Genomic DNA, 27,086 nt, shown 5'->3' on the forward strand with positions numbered 1-27,086 from the left:
GTGTTGGAGAATAATTTTTCATAATTATGGCTAAAACTCAAAGGGAATCATAATATGTAACGTTGTTTTGCAGAGAATTCTAAAACAGTGTACTTTGTTATTCATATATCTCCAGTCTTACTTTAGACAGATGGACTTTTTTTTTTTTAAAGTGGCATTAACAGCCCTTTGGAAGGTTGCTAGCTGGTCTTTAGTGCAGCTTTTTAATAATTAAGTTATTTTGAGCTTGCCAAGTAGGATTTATTGCCTGAACTAAAATTTGTTTCCTAATCTTCTGAAGACCAAGAAAGGAAAAATTAAGTTTGCAGATGTGAGATGAAATATAGCCAGTGAATATGCATACTGATTCTGAATGAAAGAAATTAACTTGTTTTTCAGTCAGGAAGCTCAGTCTGCCTGCTGTAAATTGAATTTTTGCTCCAACTGGAACAATTTGTTTATTCATATTTAAACACTGTCCTTTCTTCATTAAGAACACTAATGATTTGCTAATATTTTTTAAGTCTGTTTTTTAATTAATTCAGCTTAGAATTCATAAGATTATTTTTTTAATTCTAAAGAAGACCATTGAAAGGGACTGATTTAGGGGCCAACACTGTGGTGTAGCAGGTAAAGCCGCCACCTGCAGCAGCGGCATCCCAGATGGGCCCCAGTTCATGTCCTGGCCGCTCCTCTTCTGGTCCAGCTCTCTGCTATAGCCTGGGAAAGCAGTGGAAGATGGACCAAGTGCTATCTTTGGGGAGTGAACCAGCAGATAGAAGACCTTTCTCTCTGTATCTCTCTCTCTCTGTAGCTCTACCTCTCAAATAAATAAATTACAGAGAGAGAAAGAGAAAGGGACTGATTTAAGAATGTTATTCTCTAAAATAACTTTCTTTTTACAAGAAGATTTATTTGAAAGGCAGGGTTACAGAGATTGAGAGGGACAGAGAGAGAGAGAGAGAGAGATCTTTCATGTATTGGTTCACTCCCCAAATGACCAAAATGGCCAGGGCTGGCTCCAGTTCAGGAGCCTGAAACTCCATCTGGGTGCCCTCTTTGGCTGCTTTCCCAGGTGCATTAGCAGAGAGCTGGATCAAAAGTGGAACAGCTGGGACTCAAACCAGTGCCCATATGGGAGGCCAGTGACACAGGCCACGGCTTAACCTGTTTCTCCACAATGCCAGCCCTAAAATAAGTTCTAAAACATTGCTATGCAAAGCAAAACATGCACATTATATAAAACTTAGAAGCACAAAAAATAAAAAATAATCCATAATCTTACCACCTAAAGATATAATGGTGCTAGGATATATTCTTTCTGGTCTTTGTTCTTTTTTAAGTTTTATTTATTTATTTATTTATTAGATTTATTTGTTTACTTGAAAAACAAAATTGCAGAGAGAGAGAAAGAAAGAGGACTTCCATCCACTAGTCCACTCCCCAGATAGCCTCAATGGCCAGAGCTGGGCCAATCTGAAGCCAGGAGCCAGTAGCTTCTTCTGGGTCTCCCATGTGGGTGCAGGGGCCCAAGGACCTGGCCATCTGCTGCCTTCCCAAGCCATAGAAGAGAGCTGTATTGGAAGTAGAACAGCCAGGACTTGAACCGGCACCCATATGGGATGCTGGCACTGCAGGCTGTGGCTTCACCCACTGTATCACAGCACTGGCCCCACATTCTGTTTATTTGAAAGGCTGAGTGACAGAGAGTGAGAGCAAGAGTGAGAGGGAAAGAGGGAGAGAGAAAGAGAGAGGGAGATAAAGTTGAGAGAGGTCTTCTATCCACTGTTATACTTCCCAAATATCTACAATAGCTGGGGCTGGGCCATGCCGAAGCCAGGAGCCAGAAATTCTATCTAGGTCTCCCATGTGGGTGGTAGGAGCCCGTGTACTTGGCATCATCTGCTGCTTTCCAGGAACATGAGCAGGAAACTGGATGGGAAACAGAGGAGCCAGCACTTTAATATGGGCTGCTGACATCCCAAACTGTAGCTTAACTCACTGTGCCACAATGTGTGTCCTTTTCAGTCTTTTGTCTATACATATGTAAACACATGTGAGTATATAATTATAATTATATTAGGAAAAAATGGGATACAGCTGCACTTACTGTTTGATAATCCAAGTCATTTAATTATAATGTTCTTTAAGTATATTTATGAGTAAAATACTAAAGTCTACACAAGGAAATAATGGAATGACATTTTAGCTCATTTAACCATTTTTGTTTGTCCAGTGTTTTTTAAAATTTATTTTTTTTTAAAGATTTATTTATTTATTTGAAAGTCAGAGTTACACAGAGAGAGAAGGAAAGGCAGGGAGAGAGAGGTCTTCCATCTCTCCCAATTGATTCACTCCCCAATTGTCCGTACCAGCCAGAGTTGGGCCGATCCAAAGCCAGGAGCCAGGAGCTTCTTCTGGGTCTCCCACATGGGTGCAGGGACCCAAGGACTTGGGCCATCTTCCACTGCTTTCCCAGGCTATAGCAAAGAGCTGGATTGGAAGTGGAGCAGCCAGGACTCGAACCAGTGCCCATATGGGATGCTGGCACTGCAGGCAGTGGCTTTACCCACTATGCCACAGTGCCGGCCCCTTTTAAGATTTATCTATTTGATGGGGGCCAGCATTGTGGCATAGCAGATAAAGGTGCCACCTGTGACTCAAGCATCCCATGGTGGGCGCTGGTTCAAGTCTCAGCTGTTCCATTTCCAATCCAGCTAATGTGCCTGGGAAAGCGGCAGAGGATGGCCCAAGTGCTTGGGCACCTGCACTCATGTGGAAGATCCAAAAGAAGCTTCTGGCTCCTGGCTTCAGGTTGGCCCAGCTTCAGCCATTACAGACATTTGGGGAGCAGATGAAAGATCTCTGTCTCTCCTCTCTCTCTGTCACTCTGTCTTTCAACTAAATAAATAAGTAAATCTTAAAAAAAAATTATTTAGTTGAAAGAGTGACAGAGAGGGAGAGAGAGATTTTACATCTGCTGATTCACTCCCCAAATGGCTGCAACATCTAAGGCTAGGTCAGGCCAAAGCACGGAGCCAAAATCTCCATCCGAGTTTCCCACATGAGTATCAGAGGCCCAGCCATTTTGTCTTGTCATCCACTGCCTTCCCAGGAGTGTTAACAGGAAGCTTGACCAGAAGCGGAGCAGCTAGTACTCTAACCAGCACACTGTTTTGGGATGCTGGTGTTGGAAGCAGTGGCCTAATCCACTGTTCAGTAATGCCAGCCCCATATTCATTTTTGTAAAATGCTTAACACATTGTTTGTCATTAGTGCTCAACTAATGTCAAAATTTTATTTTCACCATCATCATTAATTTATTCATTAATAATTATTCAGTCATTCATTGATCATTTATTGTGGATTTACTATATGCCAGACATTGTATTGCAAGCTAGGAAGGCTGAGAGTTATACTCAAAATCAGAGAGGGAATGATGAGATTTGGCATGTAAGGGAGAACTTTTTAATTTCATATACTCAAATTTCTAAAGTTACAATGGATTAATTTTTATAATTAAATAAATATAAAACCTTTAAATGCATACATACTCATGTGCTTGAATGGGCTTCATGAACAATCATGTACAAAGTGATTTTTGTACTTGACCTTTTTTAAAAAAAAAAAAGATTAATTAATTTGAAAGGCAGAACAGAGGGGGAGAGACAGACAGATTTTCCATCCACTGGTTCACAACCCAAATGAGTGCAACAGCCAGGTCTGTGCCAGGCCAAAGCCAGGAGCCAGAAACTCCATCCTGTCTCTTACATGGGTGTCCAGGACCCAAGTACTGGGGCCATCCTCTGCTGACTTTGCAGGCACATTAGCAGAAAACTAGATGGGAAGTGAAGCAGACAGGACTCGAACCAGCACTCTAATATGGGATGCCCACGTTGAAGGCAGTGGCTTAACCCACTACACCACAACACCAGCTCTTTGTGCTTGATCTTGAAGGATAGTGAATCAGGTAGTGAGTGGACTTGAGATAAAAGGGCATTTTTTGAGGAAAGTGTAGCATGTGCCAATCATAAAGATATGCAGAAACCTGGTTTAGATGTTTCTGGAACTTCTTGACTATGGTGAGGTTGTATTACTGCTTCAAGTCTCACTATCTAAGGAGCTTATTGAACATTCTGTAGAGGCTTTTAATAATAGGATTGTGGGGCTGGCACCGTGGCATAGCAGGTAAAGCTACTGTCTGTAGTGCCGGCATCCCATGTGGACACTGGTTCAAGTCCCAGCTGCTCCACTTGCAATCCAGCTCTCTGCTATGTCCCAAGTCCTTGGGCCCCTGCACCCGCATGGGAGACCCAGAAGAGTCTCCTGGCTCCTGGCTTCGGATTGGCATAGCTCTAGCTGTTGTGGCCATCTGAGGAATGAACCAGCAGATAGAAGACCTCTCTCTCTCTCTCTCTCTGCCTCTGCCTATCTGTAACTCTGCCTTTCAAATAAATAAATAAATAAATAAATCTTTTTAAAAAAATAGGATTACTTGGCTGGTCTATCTGGACTGCTTAGATATACCACTATTAAATGGTCCAAGCTCATTACACTGCAGATTTCCATTTTTTAGGGTAAGAAGTTTTGAGCATTGTCAGAACACTTTTTGGCTTTAAATGAATCTGTGACATTTATATTAAAAGTTGACCTTTGGTAAAAGCAGGAATGACCATGTTGAAACTGGTGACCTCGCCAGGTCCTCCCTGCCCTTTACCTTCTGCCTGAATGCACTGATATCTCTAATCCATTTCCTGTCTTTTGTGGCCAGAGAGCTACTTAGCAGAACTGTGTGTAAACCGCCTTGGCTGACGGGAATGGTTTTCGTCCGGGCTTGTCCAGTAACAGATTTACCAGATAGTTTATTTTGATGACTGATGCCTGAAATTTATTAGATAATTCATTTTTTTGATAAAAGGGTTTTTTAGGGGTAGTGGAGATTGAAGACAATATGCCCACGCTCAATGAAGTGACTGCCAGAGCTTGCCACGCCTTACAGTGTCCTCAGGTGCCTCTGCCAAGGTTATCTGCCTTTCTTTCTTTTTTTTTTTTTTTTTTTTTTTTTTTTACAGGCAGAGTGGACAGTGAGAGAGAGAGAGAGAGAGAAAGGTCTTCCTTTGCCATTGGTTCACCCTCCAATGGCCGCCGCGGCCGGCGCACCGCGCTGATCCGATGGCAGGAGCCAGGAGCCAGGTGCTTTTCCTGGTCTCCCATGGGGTGCAGGGCCCAAGCACCTGGGCCATCCTCCACTGCACTCCCTGGCCACAGCAGAGAGCTGGCCTGGAAGAGGGGCAACCGGGACAGAATCCGGCGCCCCAACCGGGACTAGAACCCGGTGTGCCGGCGCCGCAAGGCGGAGGATTAGCCTAGTGAGCCGCGGCGCCGGCCGGTTATCTGCCTTTCAAGAATGTCACAGCAGCACATTCCAGAAATTCCCTTCTTGGGAAGTTGGGATGAAGTTCCTTGGTGTGGCTTGGCTCCTAGGTAGTGTGTCTAGTGACTAAGAGGGCTGTTAGGAAAGATTTCTGGGGCCGGTGCTGTGGCGTAGCAGGTAAAGCCGGCGTTTGCAGGGCTGGCATCCCATGTGGGCACTGGTTCAAGTCCTGGCTGCTCCACTTCCGACCCAGCCCTCTGCTATGGCCTGGAAAGCAGTAGAAGATGGCCCATGTCCTTATTATTTATTCTGGGCCCCAGCACCCTCATGGGAGTCCCAGAAGAAGCTCCAGGCTCCTGGCTTCAGATCAGCACAGCTCCAGCTGTTGCTGCCATTTGGGGAATGAACCAGTGGATGAAAGACTTCTCTCTCTCTGCCTCTGCCTCTCTGTAACTCTGCCTTTCAAATAAATAAGTAAATAAATCTTAAACAAAAAAAAGATTTCTGGCCACTCAGCGCCTGTCATCAGGTTGATCTGCCCAGATGACATCAACTGGAAATTTGAATCTTAGCCTACCAAGCTCATTCACTTGCAGGAGTCTAAGGAAATTAATCATGGAGTTTTAAAGTGTGAAGTGATTTTTTAAAAAATCATCTAACTCAGTGTTCTCATTTGAAAGTTAAAAAAAAAAACAGAAAAACAAATTCAGAGAGGATGGTTAGTTTGCTCAAGGTCCTGAGTGACAGCTGCAGCCAGAATGCTGGTCACCGGTTCTCTGCACCCATGGTGGGAGCTGAGTGAAGGGAAAGGCGCGGTCACAGTTCCACAGCTTTCTCCTATATTGACTCTACATGGGAAGGTGTTTGCTGATCTCGGCTTTGTGTCTTTGGTAACACATAATCCACTCATGTGTATTGTTTTCCCTGTTACTTTTTCTACTGTGATTGTTAAGAACAGGTGTTTGGTTTTTTTGTTTGTTTATTTGTTTTTAAGGTGCAAAGATTTCAAAAGGGCATACAGGAAAAAGTTAAGTCACTTACTATCCCTGACTCCTTCCCCTGCCTCACCAGTGATTAAAACTTCTGTCTACTTGCAAAGATATCCAATCCATAGGCAATCACTGATGTATCTGAAAATACCCTTTCATACAATAAGTTCTACCAGAAATGTAATAAAATGGAAGTACAAATAGACAGATACCACTTGTACTGTTCTTCACCTTTTACTGGTTTTCACTGAATTTATTTTGGATATTATTTTCATGTGAGTCCAAAAAGATCTGCCTCCTTTTTCAATGTTTGAACAGAATTCTGATTTGACCAATTCTTTGTTCGTGAGCGGTAATGCTCACTGCTCTGCCAAGAATTACCAAAGTTTTAAAGGCTGGCATTTCTCCTGTGTATTTCTGTGAATGGAGAATTGGAATATGGGGTTCATGAATGGTGGATGAAGTGGGAAGGGGTTAAGGATTAGGGCTGATAAAATAATAAAGCTAAACTAACTGACTTCTTAGGGACAGGCTGGGATAAGGTAATAGGAGATGAGATGGTGCCTTGGCCATTAGGGCAGTATGCTAGACCACTGGACTTGGAACTTACAATGAGTTTTTCTTATCTTGGAATTCTGCTGATCCTTAGTAAACATGTGCTAAGCGTTTACAAATGAATCAGTGCTCCTGCCATGCCAATTAAAACTGGGGAGGTGTGCCCCATGTAAGGTTTACTCTATTATTTATTCTGTCTGACAGCTGTTTCTTGCTTTCAAAATTGACGGGGAGGAAGGGGAATGTCAGAGTGCCTGTGGGGTGGGAAAGGAGCAGTAGTCATGACATCTGTGTATCTCTGCTGATGGCCCAGCGAGGCAGAGTTCTCTCCTACCCAGCACCCACTTGCGGCAGTAGGCACTTAACAGCCTTGGTTCACACTGATTAAATCCAAGGCATAAGCAAGGTCTCATGAGTTTTTTACCCATGGTAAGAGTGTATTTAAAAGGAAAGCGGTTTTCAAAATGAAATTTGAAAAGCATTCTTATACCTCTTACTGTTGGTTGTTTTGTTTTAAGACCTGAACCTTCTACTTTGATTCAACTTTCTTGTGTTGAAAGAAAAGCAAAGCACCCTCATGGGACTGAACACAAAGCAAAGCAGTTTAAGGAAGGAATGTTTTGAGGTTTACTGAGTAGTTGATTCAGGTGTAAGGAAAAACTTTTGATTACGTGCTATATGTTGGACCTTGTGCTAATCACATTATTATCCTATTAAAACCTCAATGTCATGAAAAATACATTATCCTCATTCTTCAAATAGAAAAACTAAGATTCAGTGGGGGTTAAGTAATTTGCCCAAGGTTAGAAGGGTTACTAAGTGGTGGGACTAGACTATTCCAACCCAAACCTTTTCATTTTACTACAACAAAAATGTCATGGAGAAAAAGAAAAATTATTCTATTAGTACTTTTCTTTTTTTTATTATTTATTTTTATTTATTTATTTTTTTGACAGGCAGAGTGGACAGTGAGAGAGAGAGAGAGAGAGAAAGGTCTTCCTTGCCGTTGGTTCACCCTCCAATGGCTGCCGCGGCCAGCGCGCTGCGACCGGCGCACCGCGCTGATCCGATGGCAGGAGCCAGGAGCCAGGTGCTTTTCCTGGTCTCCCATGGGGTGCAGGGCCCAAGCACCTGGGCCATCCTCCACTGCACTCCCTGGCCACAGCAGAGAGCTGGCCTGGAAGAGGGGCAACCGGGACAGAATCTGGCGCCCCAACCGGGACTAGAACCCGGTGTGCCGGCGCCGCAAGGCAGAGGATTAGCCTAGTGAGCCGCGGCGCCGGCCATATTAGTACTTTTCAATAAATAAACTTCATCGCTGATAGTTAATCCAATTAGGAATTACTATGAAATTATGAAAACAGAATTGCAGTTTTACAATGGCAGAAACAAACAAGAACAAAAAAAACCCTTTTCCTTCCTACCTTTTGTGGAAATTCTGAGTTTGTTTTTCGTTTGTTTGTTTGTTTTTAGGATTTTATTTGTTTATTTGAGAGGTAAAGGAGAGACAGAGAGAAAGCTCTTCCACCTGCTGGTTCACTCCTGGGCCAGTCCGAAACCAAGAGCCAGGAGTTTCTTCCTGGTCTGCCACACCGGTGTTGTTGCTTTCCCAGGCCATAGCAGAGAGCTGGATCAGGAGAGGAGCAACTGGGAAACGAACCAGCTCCCGTGGGAGATGCTGGTGCTGCAGGCGGAGGCTTAGCCTGCTACGCCTCAGCACGGGCCCCTGAAATTCTGTTCTGACAGTACTGACTTGTGTTTTAGGAGTTTACTTGATCTTGGTGAAATAAAATCCCCAGGTCAAGTGAAAATGCCACATAATTACTTAACTTTTGGGTTTTGGTGAGGGAAGTAGGGAGTGGAATGACAGATAATTACCCGATATTGGGACATTCTTGAAATAAAGCAAGTGACCCTCCTTGCCCAAGGAAAGCATTTTGAGATTACATGCAAAGAGCTCTTTTCCTGGCCCCCTGGTCTCCAAAACATCATTACAAAGCCACCTCTTCCTCTCTTGCCTTCAGCTGGCTGCCTCTGCTCCCTTCTCTGTGTGTCTGTCCAGCAGCAACCAAAGCCTCCTAGCTCAGCTCCACTGATAAAGAAAGGTGATTTATATCCCCAGCCTCTCTCTTACGGAGATGAGTGCTGCCTAACGGGCAAGAGAGGGAAGTGATAAATAACATGCCTGCAAACTCCAGGAGGCCTTTACCATCCTGTGCCTGGCTCACTGGATGGAAACCTTCCAACCATTGTTTCCACACGATATTAGGGATGCAAGTCATACCTTGACACAGCTTTGATCCCGCAGGATTTAATGGAACCCGAAAAGGTAATCCATCTTACCTCCTTATCAGATTGTTATTTATTTTAATGGTTTACTGAGTGACAGCCAGAGTTAAGTAGTGAACTGTGAACACAAATGAAAAAAAAAAAATTATTTCCGGAATCAGAAGCAGAAACAAGAGCAAGAGGAAGGAACTGGCGTCCGTCTCCTTTCAGAACTTCGGTTGTTTTCTGAGCAGTCTGGTCTTGTATTGAGGGTTACAGTTTCTTGGAGAATTTTCCTCATTAGGAAATCTCTAGAGTCTCCCAGGATAACCTTCCAAAGAGAGGCCTTTGAGGGTTATGTTATTAGCAATGGATGTTTCCTGAAGGGTTTTCACCTCTGGGCCCTAAAGCACCGTTCCAAGCCTACAATTAGGCCTTGGTTAGGGATTAAAATATCACTCAGGGAAGACTGACAGCAGGTGAACTGGCAGCTGGAGCAGATGGAGGGGGAAGGCGACAGAGGAGCCTCTTCTCATGCAGATGTTCTCATGCAGAAGCACAAAGGAGCAGAGGGAAGCAGTCCTGAGTGAGGCAGCAGGGAAAGTTGGTGTGGGGCTCACTTCCTATTTAATATGCAGGGTAGGGACATGCCTAGATGCATAGTTCATAACTGCTGGGGAAGGTTTTGTTCAGAGAGTGAGATTGACATGTTTATTTATCATTCTTTATGCATTTAACGAGTGTCTGCTGTCTGCTAGGCATGGTGCTAAGCATCAGAGATGCAAAGAATCAAGAATGACATGATCTCTGGCCACGCAGCAGAGACATCCTAGAGACAAAGACCTGTGAATGACAAACCCTTGGTAACAGAGGCGTGTGAGAAGTGCTGTCATGGAGATTTGCAAGGGACACACAGGAGCATCTGGATGAGCGTGGGAGGGCCAGAAAGTACATCTCCAAGAAAGCAGAATTTTTCCTTTGTTTTTAATGAGAACCAGAGAGTTAAGTATAGGCTCTTAGAAGTTCACACTGAAAGGACAGACTTTGGCAGAGCAGTTAAGATGCCACTTGTGTCACCTGTCATCCCACAGCAGAGTGCCTGGTTCGAGTCCTGACTGCTTCCAAATCCAGCTTCCTGCTGATACTTAACTCTGCCATTCACATGGGAGACCCAGATGGAGTGCTTGGCTCCTGGCTTCAGCCTGGCCTGGCCCTGGGTATTCTATGTTTTTGTTTAATGCATACTAAAAGATGGACAGAACTATTACTTTAAAATATTTTACCCATTTACTGCCTTAGATGTCTCCTGTCTTACCACTGCTTGTGATTACACTCTGGGAAACCCTGCCATTGGCCTCTGAGTTTAGACATGGGCAGGTGATCCCTAATGTAGCAAATGAACCCTTGCAGCTTGAGATAACCAAAGGAAACCAAGATCCCTAAGAGTGGCTATAGGGAGAGTGGGAAAGATGCCATTTTTAAAAATGATTTATTTTATTTATTTGAAAGGCAGAGTTATGGGAAAGAAGGGGCGGAGAGAGATCTTCTATCTGCCACTTCATTCCCCAAATGACTACAACAGCCAGGGCTGGGCCAAGCCAAAGCCAGGAGCCAGGAACTTCACCTGGGCCTCACGTGGGTGCAAGGGCCCAAGGACTTGCTCCATCCTCTGCCGCTTTCCCAGGCAGGGAAAATCCAGCAGGGAACTGGATTGGAAGTGGAGCAGATGGGACGCAAAACCACACACATATGGGATGCCGGCATTGCAGGTGACACCTCAACCCCTTACACCCCAATGCCAGCCCCAAAGACACTGTCTTGAGTTCAAAGGCTGGGGCTCCAGGCTTGGCACTGTCACTAATTTTCAAGGTTCAGCAATTTATTTGACACCCCCTCACCCTGAGATCATCGTCTCATCTGTAATGGGGAAATAATAATGTCTGCCTTAGGCGTTTTACAGAGTTGTCATGTGTCAAATGAGAGAATATGTACTAAAGTGCTCTAAAGACACTTAGGTTGCTAGACATATAAAAATAATCAGTGCTATGATGTTGACTTCCACTTCTCTCCCTCTTTTGCTCTATACCAAAATAGTGGAACATTCTATCTTAAAGATTAAGAGCACATACCATGTTTTCTTTTTTTTTTTTTAACTTTTATTTAATGAATTTAATTTCCAAAGTACAGCTTATGGATTACAATGGCTTCCCCCCATAACTTCCCTCCCACCCACAACCCTCCCCTTTCCCGCTCCCTCTCCCCTTCCATTCACATCAAGATTCATTTTCAATTCTCTTTATATACAGAAGATCAGTTTAGCATATATTAAGTAAAGATTTCAACAGTTTGCACCCACACAGAAACACAAAGTGAAAAATACTATCTGAGTACTAGTTATAGCATTAAATCACAATGTACAGCACATTAAGGACAGAGATCCTACATGAGGAGTAAGTGCACAGTGATTCCTGTTGTTGACTTAACAAATTGACACTCTTGTTTATGGCATCAGTAATCACCTCAGGCTCTTGTCATGAGTTGCCAAGGCTAACTGCGTGTATCTGGATACCGACTCCATTCCTTGCTAACTGCTTGACCTTGAACAAATTAATTAATCTCTAGAAACCTCAGTGCTCTCATTCATGAGATGGGCATAATGATAATAACAGTGCATGGGGTTGCTTTGAAGATTTGATGATTTGTCAGGGAAACATGATTTCTCACTGGGCACACAAGGGTTAAGAAAGGTCCAATCTGAATGTGCAGCCTCACAATAATTTTTGGTCAGTTAGAGCAGGTGAGATTGCGTTTCCAAAATCTCACTTGTCTTTAGAACTGTCTGTGTGTGTGTGCGAGTGGGAGGTGGCAGCCCCTCCCTCTGAGCGCTTTCTGTGATGATTCCGTGCGGAACAGAGATGGAGGCTGATTAGGATACAGCACAAAGATGCTGTGCGTGCAGCTGAGGCAGGGGCTGGAGCCTGCCACTGGCACTGCTCCTGGACTGATGGAATGCACCCTGGGAATGGCTCAGGTGGATGGTACGGATGTCAGCAGAGGTGGCAAGCAGCAGGTGTGTATCCTCTGTGAATGCATCCACCGCCCCCTCCCCCCAGTTCTTTAGAGGAACTAAGGGGAGAGATGAGGGGCTCCCCCAGTCTGTTTCTTTGCATTGGCCCAACATGGAGCTCCCAGGAAAACATGGAGCGGGGTGTTAATCCACCATGAAATCAGCAGCTGGCCACAGGCAGCTTAAAGAAACAAGAAGTGGACGTGTTGGAAACTGGGTCAGAAACCAAATGACTTCTTGACAAGGGATTTGTCCGGTGGAGCATCCATGACCCTTTTTCCTTCAGGATTCTGATCACTCTTTCTTTCCTCCTCCTCCCTTGCAGAAAATGAAGGAGTACCTGGAGGGCAGGAACCTCATCACGAAGCTGCAAGCCAAGCACGACCTCCTGCAGAAAACCCTGGGAGAAAGTGAGTGTGGGAACCCTCTGCTGGAGGCTTGGCAGCAGGGGAGGGCCCGCGGAGCTTCGTCGCTGGGCACTCTCCTCTGTCTGCAGCCAAGTGGATCTGATCTGGTTATAGGAATGCATTTCTTTTCCTGGCTTGTTTGATGTGAAAGCCCACGCCCCCAGTGACTGCTTGAGTAATGGGGAAAGGCCAATGCTTAATGAAGCACTAATGTGCATCATCTATTGGTTTAAATGGAGCGTGCCTGCTCTCCACCCAGCCCTCCTCCTTCGCCTCCTCTGTGGCGGCTGGGGTAAAGGGGCTAAGGGATTATTTATTTTCCGAACACTTTGTTAAGTTAGGTAGGGAGCCGTGAGATGAGGTGTCCAGCTGCTCGGAGGAGGGCTGAGGACCCTCAAACGCATGATGGACAGACTGCTGCTCGCTTTAGCTTCTGGGTGGGGCATCTGTTTCCTCTGCTTTCAAGGGTCCTGACTCAGCTTAGGTGGCAGCCCTCTCACGGCTGTGCTGTGCTGAGGCCACGGTGCTGAGTGGACTGTCTCATCTCACAGGGTGATTTTAACCAGACCCTGGAAAGTAGCAAGACAGAGAACGGGACTGGCACTCTGGACTTTCTCTCCTTGGCTGTCAAACAGAAGGCTAAGGTTGAAAGAGAAGCTTCCCCAGGGTTTTCTGGCACCTAGCCCAGGGCTCCTGCCTGGCTCTTAGCATCCATGATTAATGGAATCCCCAGGTTAGGGATGCCTCGCAGTGCCCAGCCCCTCCTCCCTGCCCCACTAATCTCCTCACTTAAAGATGTGAGAGAGGAAGAGAGAGGCTACAGGGAATGTGTAGTAACATCAGTGACAGACAAGCCTGCACTTAGGCAGATGTCTAACCTTTTAAATAAATCCTTGAGCAATCTTCCAGCAAACCATAGGATATAGAACAGCGTACAGTACTCACTGGTTCATTGGCCCCATTGGTCCCACTTTCATACCAGACCTTCTACCCAACTTTTTGCTCTGTCCTTTTCCTACTCTGAACAGTTCCCCCGGATGATTGATTCTTTTTTCTCTACCATCTTTGATCCTGTGCTATTTAGGCATTTGATTTCATGTGAAGAATGCCCTTTAAGTAATTTCTGTTCTCTTCCCTCCCCACCATCCGAGGGACTCAGACTAAACAGGTTCGGCCATTGAGAGCCAAACTTAGCTTATAGAAAATCTTTACTCTTGGGTTATCAGATTGTTCCATGAGGAAATGGAGAAACAGCTCATAGCTCTCTGAAGCAAGTTATAGCTGTGATTTCTTGTTGTCAAGACCGTCTAAGAACAATCCCTAAGACAGAGCAGGGTGCTGGGACACACATGTGTGCATGGCTTTGCTCATACACATATCAGCACCCGATGTGCTATTATGGATAGAGGGCAGAAGGTTGACCATTCATTAGTGCCCCAAATTGTCAAATCTTAAAGATGACAAGTTCTAGCAATTAAGAAAAAAAAAAAACTAAATCTTCCTGTGTGCAAGTCATGCTGTCCCTGGGCCTTCTGGATGCATTTGTCACCATAATGCAGGATCCCCTGTTCTTGCCACAGAGCGATAATTGATGTATATGAATATTCCAGAATGGAAATGGGACAGATGTTGAAAATAATAGCTCTGAATAATATTTTTGCAGATGAAAGCTGAGACTTTGGTAACGAGAGACTGTTAGGGGTGGGGGATGGTGTTGCTTGAGATGAGCTGAACTGTAATCAACAATTAGCAACCTCTAAAGGCAAGAAAAAAAACCCTGCCCTCCCCCGCCCTTGGAGTTGCCTTTCCAGGAACTTGACTGAGGAGTCTGGGAGCTGAACTCTCCTTCTCTGGCTCAACGCCTGCTGAGGTCTGCCCCTTATTTATCTAATATGAGTCTAATACCGATCAAGCTTCATTAACTTATTTATTTATTTATTTGAGAGGCAGAGTTACAGAGAGGCAGAGGTAGAGACAGAGAAAGAGGTCTTCTATCCACTGCTTCACAACCCAAATGGCCATAACAGCCAGAGCTGGGCCAATCTGAAGCCAGGAGCCAGGAGCTTCTTCTGGGTCTCCCATGTGACGCAGGGGCTCAAGGACTTGGGCTAACTTCTACTGCTTTCCCAGGCCATAGCAGAGAGCTGGATCAGGAGAGGACAGCCAGGACCCGAACCAGCGCTCATATGGGATGCCAGCAGTGTAGGTGGCGGCTTTACCCGCCAGGCCACAGCGCCGGCCCTTTATTTGTTTATTTAAAAGACAGAGTTACAGAGAGAAGAAAAGCTAGAGGTCTTCAATCTGTTGGTTACTCCCCAGATGACCACAGCGGCCAGGGGTAGGCCAAGCCGAAGCCAGGAGCTTCATCTGGGTCCCTGATGTGGGTGCAGGGGCCCAAGTACTTGGGCCAATCCTCCTCTGCTTTCCCAGGTACATTAGAGGGGAGCTGGATTAGAAGTGGAGCAGCCAGGACTCGAATTGGTGCCCATATGGATGCCAGCACTGCACATGGTGGCTTAACCTACTGTATCACAATGCCAGCCCCTCAATTTCATTTTTTGAAGCTGGCTATGACCTATAAAACTATTTAGGGCCTATTATTGGATTGAGAACCTTAATTTGTTAGTAGTATTAAATGACATCTATCTCTTGCTACTTCAGACCCAATTAATATAGAATATAGTATGTATCTAAAACTAAAACATCCACATCTTCTCCTTTCTCTCCCAAAGCAACTCCTTTTCCTTCTTCTCCTCCCAACCTGAAGTGTGTGTTTGTGTGTGTTCATGTACTCAGGAGCAAGCAAATTTGCCCCCTCCCCAGAATACATATAAGAACAGCTAAATTTCGTCTCTCTGAATCTCTGAAAACTTCTAATGATGTGTTCTATAAAATATGACTTGCTTTGTTAGTGTTCCCCTGTAGCCACTCCCGTTTGAGAATCAGTTGATAAACCTAAGGTTTAGGAATGCCAGCAACCGTGGACTGGGTGCCAGCATCAGAATCAGTTCCTGCCTTGAGAGAGGCTTTCAGTGCATTTCTTCTTTCTCGCTAGTGGCTCCCTGGGATGATGAACAGGGCATGGTCGTTGTTAGGAGTAGATCTTCCCCCTTCACCCCTCCTGCTTCAACATATGCTTTTTGCCTTTGTCTTTCCAACAGGTCAGCGGACAGACTGCAGTCTGGCCAGGTAGGTGTGGCCTGGGAAGGGAGAAAGGGAGGCTGGTGGAGTACTGTGATCCCAGCCCTGGGGAAGAGCCAAGGGGTTGGGGTTGCTTCCTTCCTTTTGCCTTACTGACCCCATCTGGTCTCAAATGGAAGTGGGGTTCACTGCAACTTAGGGAAAGAGCTCAACGGACCCGCGTGAAAGGAGTTATCATTGTTGAAATATTCCCCAAAGCCACTTGTAACCTAACCTTCGCTGCCAGACTTCAACAAGTGGGCTTGGGAAGTCTCTGAGAAGATCAGGAGACAGAAAAGATGACAGCTCCTAACCAGTGACTGTTGCTGGATAATGAAATATTACGTTGTATTTCTTGTCTTGCCAAATAGCGGTGGTAAAAATCCTTGCCTGATGTACAAGTATGCAACCCTCCCAGTATTCCCCCACCTTCCCTTCCTTCTCAGCCCAGCCAAATATTTTCCTTCCCAGTCATGAAGCTGCTATGAGAAAACTCGTGAGCTGGCAAAGAGCAAAGCATTCATTCAGCCAACAGTTCTCAGATGCCTAAAAATGTGCTGATTTAACTGGAGAAAGAGCCGTAATGGGCCACATGCCGTGGAGACCCTGGCTTAGCCCATTATATCAACCATTTGTATCTGCCAACATACACAGTGGTCATGAGGCCCTTTACAATTATGGCTCGTTATTTAGAGAGAGCTTCATTTGCTTTCATCATTTTGTCATTGTGGACTACAATAAAGATTCCATTAATATACCAGTCTTGATGAGTGGAGGGAACCAGGATATTGGAATTCTGAGGAATGTATCTTTTTTTTTTAATGTGGGCCAAATTTATTTGTCCATTTCTTGCATTTGAAATGTTCTTTGAGGACTTCCTTGGCCTGAGTTCTTTGCCGTAGTTCTGCTGACTGCTTTATGGGGTTTCCTCTCCCAGTCTTACACAGGCCACCCCATTCTCCAAGTTTCTTGTTGTCATCAACCTTAATTTGGTTGATTTGGTGTTCAGCACAAAGGGCCTCCACCAGCTTGACACACATAGGCTTATTCTGGTTATGTGCAAGCCCACAAAGATGGGCTTGGCACTTGTCTAAGGCTTTGTTAGCTTCACAGATTCCACCTGCCAGGCCATCGTGGATGAGGGGTCTTCAGCACCTCTTGTAAAGCAGTGTCAGTCTCCATTGCACCTCCAGCAGCAGTGCCTTCCTCCGCCATGGTGGTGGGTTCCGGGTGAAGCCGAAGCTTGAGTGTACCCAGGCCTTCTCCTTCTTCTTCTTCTTCTTCTTCTTTTTTTTTTTTTTTGGGGGGGGGGGGGGACAGAGTTGGACAGTGAGAGAGAGAGACAGAGAGAAAGGTCTTCCTTTTTCCGTTGGTTCACCCTCCAAGTGGCCGCTACGGCCAGTGTATTGCAGCTGGTGCGCTGCGCCGATCTGAAGCCAGGAGCCAGGTGCTTCCTCCTGGTCTCCCATGCGGGTGCAGGGCCCAAGGACTTGGGCCATCCTCCACTGCCTTCCCGGGCCACAGCAGAGAGCTGGACTGGAAGAAGAGCAACCGGGACAGAATCTGGCACCCCAACCGGGACTAGAACCTGGGATGCCTGCGCCACAGGTGGAGGATTAGCCTAGTGAGCCTTGGCGCCAGCCTCTTCTTCTTCTTCCTCCTCCTCTTTCTCTCCCTCCTCCCCCTCTTCCCCCTCCTCCCCCTCCTCCCCTTCCCCTTCCCATTCTCCTTCTTCTTTTTAAGATTTTATCTATTTACTTGAGAGGCAGAGTTACAGACAGAGAGAGGGAGAGACAGAGAGAAAGACCTTCCATCCACTGGTTCACTCCCCAAATGGCTGCAATAGCTGGAGCTGGGCCGATCCAGAGCCAGGAGCCTCCTCTGGTCTCCCATGCAGGTACAGGGGCCCAAACACTTGGGCCATCCTCTACTGCCCTCCCAGGCCACAAGCAGAGAGCTGGAGTGGAAGAGAAGAAGCCAGGACATAAACTGGTGCCCATTTGGGGATGCTGGCACAGCAGGCAGAGGCTCAGCCTACTGCGTTACAATGTTGGCCCTGGGATGTTTCTTCTTGATGATAGTCTTGATTTAAGGGTGAGCACCTGAGCTCCTGTAGCTGCAGCAGGCTCTGTGGGACTGAAAAGACTGAGATTATTCCACTGAGTCACCTTGGGCTGCTCTTTTCCCCTTTCTGAGCTCTGAGTTCCTCTTCTATAAGATAGGAGCATTACACTGAATCAGAGGTGCTCCAGGGTTCCCAAGAGTTTCCTTGGGAGTGGCCTGGTGGCAGTGGCAGGGCAAGGCCCAGTAGCCAGGCTCTGGTCCCTACCTTCACTCGAAGCAGCACAGTGCTCTCCTCCTTGTTTGGGGCCTTGTGCCTCTGGGTCTGATTCCCTTTGTGAAAAGTCTTCTGAGGCTACGCTCAGCTTGAAGACACTGACCCAAAGAATCCCCAGTTCCTTCCAGTCTGGATGTTCTACCCTCTAAATCTGGAAAAATTGCTCCCTTTCTTTTTCCTAAGGATTTCCAAGAGAAAGAAAACGTTTGTATCCCTTGGTGTTTACCAGTGTCTCCTTACAAATCCATGTTTTTGTTGTGTAACCCAGATGTATTTTACTGCAGGCTGAACCAGTTCTCCTATTCAGATTTTTGAATGGTGGTAGATCTTAAATAAGCAGGCTCTCTCTGCTCAGTTGTGAAGGAAGAACTTAACTGAGCTTTATCTGAGAAGTAGCTTACCAAGTCTCTTAGCCATTTCTGGGACAGAGCTGAATAATGTGACTTTCTTTATCAACCACCACAGAGATTAATTATTAAAAACTTTACTTCTGGGTTTTAAAATGGTCATTTGTCTTATTGTGTCCCAATTTTCTCTTTTTCGTCTCTGTTGCTGTATGGGTCCTGACTTGGTGGGATCGACCACAGGCGTAGCTCAACCGTGAGGAAGCAGGTAAGAGGCTAGACTGGTCTGGCGTGAAAAGTGAGTACAGCTAATCCACTAAAAGGGACAGGCATATTCGAAACTTACAGGTTTTGTTTGTTTTGGGTAACGTGGTCATCCTAGATAGATTTTTAAGCCATGCTAACAGTGCAAAGGATAAGCCTGGTCTAGATAAGGTAGCTAAAAGCTGCTTGCTCAACACAACGTTTTGCACGTGATTTTCATTGCTGTACTGGGATCTGCCATTGGGTGGCCAGCCCGCATTGCCCATATAAGGAGGGGTCTTAGAAAGCAGTGGTGTGGGTAGTCCTCATCAGTAGATAATGTAAATAGCACTTGTGTTTGTTTAAAATAATATTAATTGAAGTATTTTGTGCAGTTACAAATTTGACTTCCTAATTATACTTTATGGCAAATACTGAAACGATTGTGTGTCCCTTAAGCTCGTATCAGCCATGCAGTAGGCAGTTAGCAGGGAAGGGGGAGAGAGAGCTCAGATATATTTCTATGTCTCCTCAGGGAGAGCTGATCCAGGCTTAAAAATCATTTTGGGTGATTCACAGTGGCGCTAGCCACAGGGAGATCATCGAACGTGGAGGGCACATGGTTCCTGTGGTGTTGGCAGCCTCTGTAGTCTCTTTAGCTGATCTGATGGCTAGGGCCAGGTGGACAGTCCCGCTGGGGCACCCAGGTGACTTGGGCTTCACTTTGCTTTGCTGCCACTCTTTCCCCTTTGTCTATTTTGGATCCCATTTTAATGACGACACTGTCAGATGCACTTACACGGCCTTTTAAATTATAAAATTTCATTGCAACTCTCCGTCCTCTTTGTTTCTTTGTTCTGCCTCCTTTCTCCCATTTTTCCTATGAACATTTTTTAATGTGTATTTGTTTATGTTCACCAGTGTGAAAGGCATAGAGGCAGAGATCTCCCATCTGATAGGTCACTTCCCAAATTGCCCACAACAGCTAGGACAGGGAGGGCCATGTCAAAATTCTAGTCTGAAACTCCATCCACATGAGTGGCGGGGGCCCAAGCAACTTGAGCCATCTTCCACTTCCTCCCACAATGCATTAGCCTAAAGTTGGATCAAAAGTGCAGTAGCAAGGACTTGAACCAAGACTTTCTGGGATGAGGGACCTCCCAAGCAGTGGGCTAACCCACTGCTCCACAGTGCTCCCCCCCTCATAATTTCATTTAAAACTGGAGGGAACAGAGTGCCTTCCAATGATAATATATTGCACTTAAAATGAACAGGTGAATGGCTTATTTTTTAATTAATTGATTTTATTTATTTGAAAAGCAGAGAGACAGAGTTCCCATCCATTGGTTCTATCTGCTGGTCCACTCCCCAAATTGCTGCAACAGCCTGTGCTGGGCCAGGCTGAAGCCAGGAGCCAGGAACTCCAGTCAGGACTCTCCAGTGGACAGCAGGGACCCCCGTAACTGAGCCACCACCTGCTGTCTCCCAGGGTGTGTGTTCGCAAAATCAGGAGTGGAATTGGGACTCAAACCGAGGCAGTCCAATATGGGCATATGGGCCCTTTAACTGCCACACCAAATTGCCTGCACCTACAGGTTCTGTCTTGAAGACAGAACAAGCCATTTTTCCTTTAGGCACTGAAAATAAAATTGAGCTTAAAGTTTGTTCCTTTCGGCTCCTGGACTAAAACGGAACCTCTAGCTTGTAGATGGAGCATGTGTGTGAGTGCCAGAGCCCACAGTTGGGCAGGTGTGTGTGCTTCTGGTTTCGCTCTCATGCTAGGGGAATGGTACCCTTCTGGTTTGCATCCTGCTGCACTTAAACGGTTGCAGGCAAAGTATATGCCTTGTGCTCTGTTTGCCTAAGAGTTATAGGATACACCAAAAAGCCCAATCAAATAAAGACCATGTTTTCAATCTGCTGCCTCAGTTTACTTCCAGTAATCGAAATCTAATGATGGATCAGCAAGAAATTTTTCTAAGATAACCAGGAGAGTAAAATAGTAAGTAATTTGGAAGATGAATAATCTTGTATAAGTAGCCAGGAAGTAGATATTTGTTTGCTTGCTTACTTTCTTGCTTGTTTGGCAAATCAGCCAAACAAGAGGAAGAATCTGGTAGCTTTTGTTTTTGAGGGTCCCTGATGGGTTCCAGTCATTTTTGTGCCAACTGTCATAGATCTTTCTGCAAAAGGAGGTGCCTCCACTGCTGCCCCCAGGCCTTCCCAGCTCCCTTCAAGCCCTGCCCCTGCTCTCACCTGTCTAGTACTTCCATACCATCTTTGTTGGCCTCCCCTCTGCCCTGATTCTAAATCTGGCGTTTCCCCAAGGCTTGGCCCTCTCTTGGTTTCTCTCCCATGTCACTCCTGTTGCCTCGGATGAGTCTTTTCCTCCTTCTCTGGCTTTCTTTGGTTTTTGATTCTGTCTTTGAGCCCTAAGAGATTGACTGGACCTGTGCCCTCCCTCAGCATCAGTCTTCACCTTCCCGTATGTCATTTCCTTGGCTCTGCCTCTGTTTTGTTTATTTTTGTTCAAAGGGACTCCCCGTTCTTCACAGGCTCTGAGGCCCCGTATATTATCTTTAACACCATTTTTCCTTCTCATCACCCACATCTAATCAGCTGTCAAATCTTGTATTTTCTCCCTTGGTGAGAAAACAGACATTTAACAAATGTGGAAGAGGCCAGTAGCAGACAAAAACCTTAACCCCCTTGCTCATAAGAAGTTATTCCAGGGATAGGTGTTCAGCATAGCAGTTCAGGTGCCACTTGGGGTGTCTGCTTCCCAAATCAAAGTGCCTGGGTTTAAGTCCCACCCCCATTTCTGACTCCAGCTCCCTGCTAACGTACACCCTGGAGACTTTAAGTGATAGCTCAAGCACTTGGGTCCCCACCACCCCTGTGGAAGACTAGATTGAGTTCCTGGCTACCAACTTCAGCCTGTCCCAGCCCCAACTGTTGCAGGCATTTGGGGAGTGAACCAGCAAATGGAAGATCTCTCTCTCTCTTTCCCTTGTCTCTGGCTCTGTGCCTTTGAAATAAAGAAAAGTAAATCAGATTTTTTTAAAAAATATGTGCCAAACAATGTCTATGTAGGCATTATCTGGCTGTCTTCCTAGTTGTCCTGCAAATCCCTGGACCACCACCTTACTGTCTTTTCCGAGTTATGCCTGCCACCCTCCCTCCTCCACTTTTGGTTTAAAGTTTTCTTAATCTGGTTAGATGGGAAACTAACCAGATTGTCTTTCCAACCTTGGGATTATATTCATATAACCAAAAATATTTTGAACAAGACAATTAACATGGCATCAGTTCTAACACTGGGGGAGAGATGAGAGAGAGGAAAGATAGGTATAGTCAGTAATAAAAGCATGTGGAGCAACCGTGGGGTCAGCTGTCTGCAGGTCAGTGGTGAAGTGCCAGGCTTTGGGTCACTACGGAGCCACAGGCACATCCACAGGGAATGGATTCACTCCTAGCTCAGAAACATTATAGGGACAAGGGAGGATAGCAGACGCCACCAAAGCCTTTGTGACGTTGTCCCTTAGTTATTCCCACTAGACTCTATCTTAGCTCTACTGGAGCAGCAGGGCCTAGGGAAGCACTCTCCTGCAGGAGGACAGGCAGTCTCTGACCACCCTTGTCTGCCATAGGTGACCTCTCTGGCCTGCTTCTGACATGCTACTGATAACCACGCGCATGCAGGTTAATGTCATTGATGCCTGCTTCTTGCTCACCTCCAACTACCATGGATATTCCGTGTCCTCATCTCTGCTTAGAATATTGCACTCATGTGACTTGTTGAAGCCAGTAACTTGCAAGCTTCCCAACCTCCCTCCCTCTGGACCTGTGGAGTTAATAAAACTCCAGCCCAACTTCTTCATGAAACCTAGCGGTCTCCAACAGCTGGCATTCCCCATGGCTACAGTTGGAAATTCAGAAGCACAGGCAAACCTATGAAGTGGGCGGAAGCCACATGAACCCATCTCACCGGAGAGTCTAGTCTCTATGCTGAACGTCGGAAGCCCTTTGTAACCAGGCCTCTGGGGTCCCTTTGCTGATCTTTTTCTTCCCTGCAGTTAAATTATTATTAATTTAGCTGCACTGTAAAACCCTTCTAGTCTTTAGTAATAGTTGGAATGCATGCCTGGCAGTGTTTGCTGAGCTCCTAGGGTGCAGTATGAGTGGTGTAATACAGTGTTCTGTCTCAGAGGATGACTGCCTTTGAGTCCTGACTGTGCTGCTTACCAGCTGTGTGACCATGCATAGTTGTTTTACCTTGATAAGCCTTCATTTACTCATTTTTCAAAAGAATGTAATATATATCCCCAGAGAATTTTTCCCAGGACCAATCTACCTGAATGACCTAATATGTGTCCCAATACCTCTATAAATTCCTGTGTAAACAGCAGGCACTCATGTTCATATGCCAATAGGGAGTATTACTTTTCTCCCCACCAACACCCTCCCAGCTGGTAGAAGGCAAATCGAGGCCCAGAGTAGTTAAATGACACAAGCAGGATTGTACAGCAAAAGGACAAAGCAATGTTGATGTCTGGGAAGCCTGCTTTGCTTAGTACCAAGTAATTGCCGCTGCTTCCAAGAGTTGGTTTTCTGTTCTTCCTTACCTTTTATGCTATCAAACCCTCTTTCTGAACTCGCTTGGCTCATTCTGCTACCTTTGACTGATACTAATTGAATACCCGCTATGGGAGAGTACCATGGCCAGCACTGGACACCCAGGAACTGACGTAGGATCTGCTCTTGTGCACCTTGAGTTGTACTGGTGACAAAAACAAACAGATTCAAATAAATAAAATAAATCTTTATTAAAAAAAATAGGTAATGGCTAATGTTTGCATTCCTTTCCCCCTCCTCTTTCACCTTCTTTTATCAAAAAAAAAAAAAAAGGGCAAGCAGATATGTACATGTACAGAATTAAGTCACAGGGCTGAGGAGAGCATGTCAACAGCAGGACCAGCTCACACAAAGCCACAAGGCAAAGCAGGACTGGTCTGAGGGACAGCAGTGTCTCCAGTGGCTGTAGCAAAGGTGAGGGCACAGGTGGAAGTGAATGCAAAGGAAGGGTCCAGGCCATGCAAGGCTGTGTAAAGGGAGTAAGGAGAAGTCTCTGAAAGAGTTCCACTGGTGAGCCGTATACTTTGTAAAGATCACTGACTTGCCACTCTGTAAAGGAAGAGAAACATGGATTGGAGGATGGCAAGAGAGGGACTTGGGATATTGATGAACTGAGCTGAATTGGTGGCAGCAGTGTGAGAGGGAAACAGATGGATTTGAGAGCTATGGAGGAGGCAAACCTGATAGAATGTATTGATTGATTGAATGGCTGGGTAGGGAGCTGGTTTGCGATCAAAGATGATCGGCTGCATTTTGGACATGCTGTATTTAAGGCATCTCTGTGGAATTCCAAGCAGGGGCTTGGGTTTTTGCACCCTGGAGCTTGCAGGACAGGAGAGGTGCTTCTTTGTGAACCACCCCTGATGTGGCCAAGACAAGTTCTGCACAGGTTGCCCATTTTCTCTAACCCCACACCATCCCCATCTGAAGATTCTAACATTAGGTTTCTCTTTGGCTTTTCAGGACTCGGGCCAGGCAATTCCTCTGGTGGTAGAAAGCTGTATCCGGTTTATCAGCAGGCACGGTAAGCAGGATTATCGCCTCGCCCATATTTGTACAAAGATTGGGAAGCACTTCCAGGAATTCTTTGTAGAGTAAGAATAGAGATTGACTTCCCATCTCCACGTTCTCAGAAAAGGAATAAAGTCTTATTTGTTCACAGCATGTTTGCCACCCCAGAATGGCCACACCTAGAGAAAGACATCATATGTTTTGACCCAGAATGCCCCAGCTAGTTACCACATTCCATTTTCTAGTCTGAGAGTGGGTTTTAAATTCTAGCTGCTATGTGAGTGCAGCTGGTATTACGTGGTGGTGGTGGGGGGGGGTGGTTTCACCATTACTCATGGTCTTTGCATGGGCAGGTATCTCCCTTACCACAGCCTGACCATTTTTTGTCACTTTGGCTTTCTGTACCGGATTGGTTTGGGAAAAGCTCTTTTTCTAATGCTGTACCGGCGCCTAATAACACTCAGTTGTGTTTTTTATTTTGTTTTCTGCTTTGACCTCACTGAATTCAAGGTCCCCAAGAGCTCAGTTATATATAACATTGGAGAGTCCACAGGGGCCGACTCTTTCTCAGCCTAAGGCAAATCACAGTTATCTTCAGCTTGGACAAAGCTCCGTTCCTCACCAGCCACTGGTCTGGTTGGACAGAACTTAGGAATGGAAATCATTGCCAGAGAATTGATTTTCCAAATGTTAGAGTGTCTAGAAAGTACAGATATCTGAACTCGTGCCATAAAGATTTCTAACAACTGGGCATCAGAAGTTGTTTTTTGATGCTGTTCAGTCTGGACAGGAAAAGAGACAGAATAACCTTCTTGGAGCGAAGGAGGTACAATTGTGATCACTTGTCTCAATTCAGAGGCAGCCATCCTCTCTCCCTCCACTTGCCAGCCACTCTCCCTATAAACTGGAACCTTTCTTTTTTTTAATTGATTTATTTATTTGAAAGGCAGAGTTACAAAGAGGCAGAGGCAGAGAGAGACAGATCTTCCATCCACTGATTCACTCCTCAAATGGCCGCAATGGCCAGAGCTGGGCCAATCCGAAGCCAGGAGCCAGGAGCTTCCTCCTGTTCTCCTACATGGGTGCAAAGGCCCAGTCACTTGGGCCATCTTCCACTACTTTTCCCAGGCTATAGCAGAAAGCTGGGTCAGAGTGGAGTAGCTGGGATTCGAACTGGCACCCATATGAGATGCTGGCACTGCAGGCGGTGGCTTTACCCACTATGCCTCAGCACTGGCCTTGGAACATTTCTTAAGTTCATTTTTGGAACAGGAATTATTTCAGCATATTTATAACCCTACCCCATTCAAATCAGCTATAATTTGTTAATCTTATCTCTATTAATTTAAAGTTAACAACATTGTACTTCACTACTGATTAGTCATCAAATATTTATCAAACTCCTAACCAGTGCTGGGCACCTTGCATTGCCAAGTAGGAAAACAAAAACTGGAGTGATACACTATTCCTGCCTTTGAGTGATTTTCTGATGCAGTTGAGAGAAAGTAAGCAAGTGGTAAGCTAAATGAGAAGAGATAAGCTGTGGTAATTCAGAATAGATAGTAATGATTAATGGCCAAGTAGTTGGCAAAAATAAGTTCACAGTGAGTTCAGAGAAGGAATTATTTGTGCCTGAAGAACAATAGGAAGAAGCTCTGAACTCTTCATTCATCCATGCATTTCACTCATTCAACACATTGATTGCTTATTAGGAGCCAATAAGGTGTCCCTGCCTTCATGAAGTTCGCCTTCCGTTGAAGGACAGATAAACAGATGACCAGTCAATAAATAAACAAATTTATATAAAATACAAGTATTTTGGATGTTGGTGAGTGTCCTGAAGAAAAGAGAAGCAAGGTGAGAAAGTGGAGAATGGAGAGCGGACACTGTTCTAGACAGGTTCAGGGGAAAGTCCTGGGTTTGTCAAGGCGACATTTGAGCAGGGTCATGGGGAATGAGCCACGTGGCTGTGTATGGAACAGTGTCTTGGGAAGATACTTTGGCATCAAGTGCAGAGACCCTTGACAAGAGCTAGGAACCGGAGGCCTGCATGGCTGGCGTGCAGTGAGTGGAGAGTGACAGGGGATGAAGCCAGAGGCCAGAGGCCGGATTCTTACTGTCCCATCAGCTAAGGCAGGTGTTTGGATTTTATTCTGAGTGAGGTGGGAAGCCACTGGAGAATTTTGAACAAGGAGTCACCTTTTTAAAGGCTCCTGGGCTGCTGTATAGATACTATGAGGAAGCAGGAATAGTTGCTATAAGAAGACATGATGTTGCTTAGGCTAGGGTGTTAGCTTGGTATTAACTGAGAAGTAGATGGGTCTGGCTACTGGGGCTTTAATATCCTGTCTCTGCCCCTGTGCAGGCACAGTGCATAAGGAGACTAAAATTTAGCACATTTCTGCAGTGTGGCCCTTGAAAAACAAGCATGCTTGTGTATTGTTGAAAATGCAAACTAGTACTACGCCTTTTTTTTAAGACTTATTTATTTATTTGAAAGTCAAAGTTAGAGAGAAGTAGAGACAGAAAGAAAGAAGTGTTCCATGCACCAGTTCACTCCCCAGATGGCCACAACAGCCAGGGCTGAGCCAGGCAAAGCCAGGAGCCAGGTGCTTCCTCCAGGTCTCCCACATGGATAGCAGGGGCCCAGAGCACTTGAGCTATCTTCTGCTGCTTTTCCCAGGCCTTCAGCAGGA

The 27,086-nt window shown here is 45.6% G+C and overlaps 1 protein-coding gene and 1 pseudogene across 16 annotated transcripts in view; one reads left to right on the plus strand and one right to left on the minus strand.

Annotated features, from left to right (window-relative positions):
* Positions 1-27,086, plus strand: part of SRGAP2 (SLIT-ROBO Rho GTPase activating protein 2) — a 282,651-nt gene that overhangs the window by 219,367 nt on the left and 36,198 nt on the right. For all 15 annotated transcript variants that reach the window (XM_017347830.3, XM_051821257.2, XM_051821256.2 and 12 more), the window contains 4 exons: positions 12,558-12,642; positions 15,801-15,828; positions 18,745-18,769; positions 24,343-24,403. In XM_017347830.3, coding sequence (XP_017203319.2) covers positions 12,558-12,642; positions 15,801-15,828; positions 18,745-18,769; positions 24,343-24,403 — 199 coding nt within the window. The remainder of the gene's footprint in view (positions 1-12,557; positions 12,643-15,800; positions 15,829-18,744; positions 18,770-24,342; positions 24,404-27,086) is intronic.
* LOC149122513 (small ribosomal subunit protein eS12 pseudogene) lies at positions 15,856-17,034 on the minus strand (annotated as a pseudogene). Its single transcript, XR_016218845.1, has one exon. The product of XR_016218845.1 is annotated as a small ribosomal subunit protein eS12 pseudogene (transcript).

The sequence above is a fragment of the Oryctolagus cuniculus genome, chromosome 13, assembly GCF_051225735.1.
Source record: "Oryctolagus cuniculus isolate XC-2025 breed Fujian yellow rabbit chromosome 13, ASM5122573v1, whole genome shotgun sequence".
In the NCBI taxonomy this organism is placed as follows: Eukaryota; Metazoa; Chordata; class Mammalia; order Lagomorpha; family Leporidae; genus Oryctolagus; species Oryctolagus cuniculus.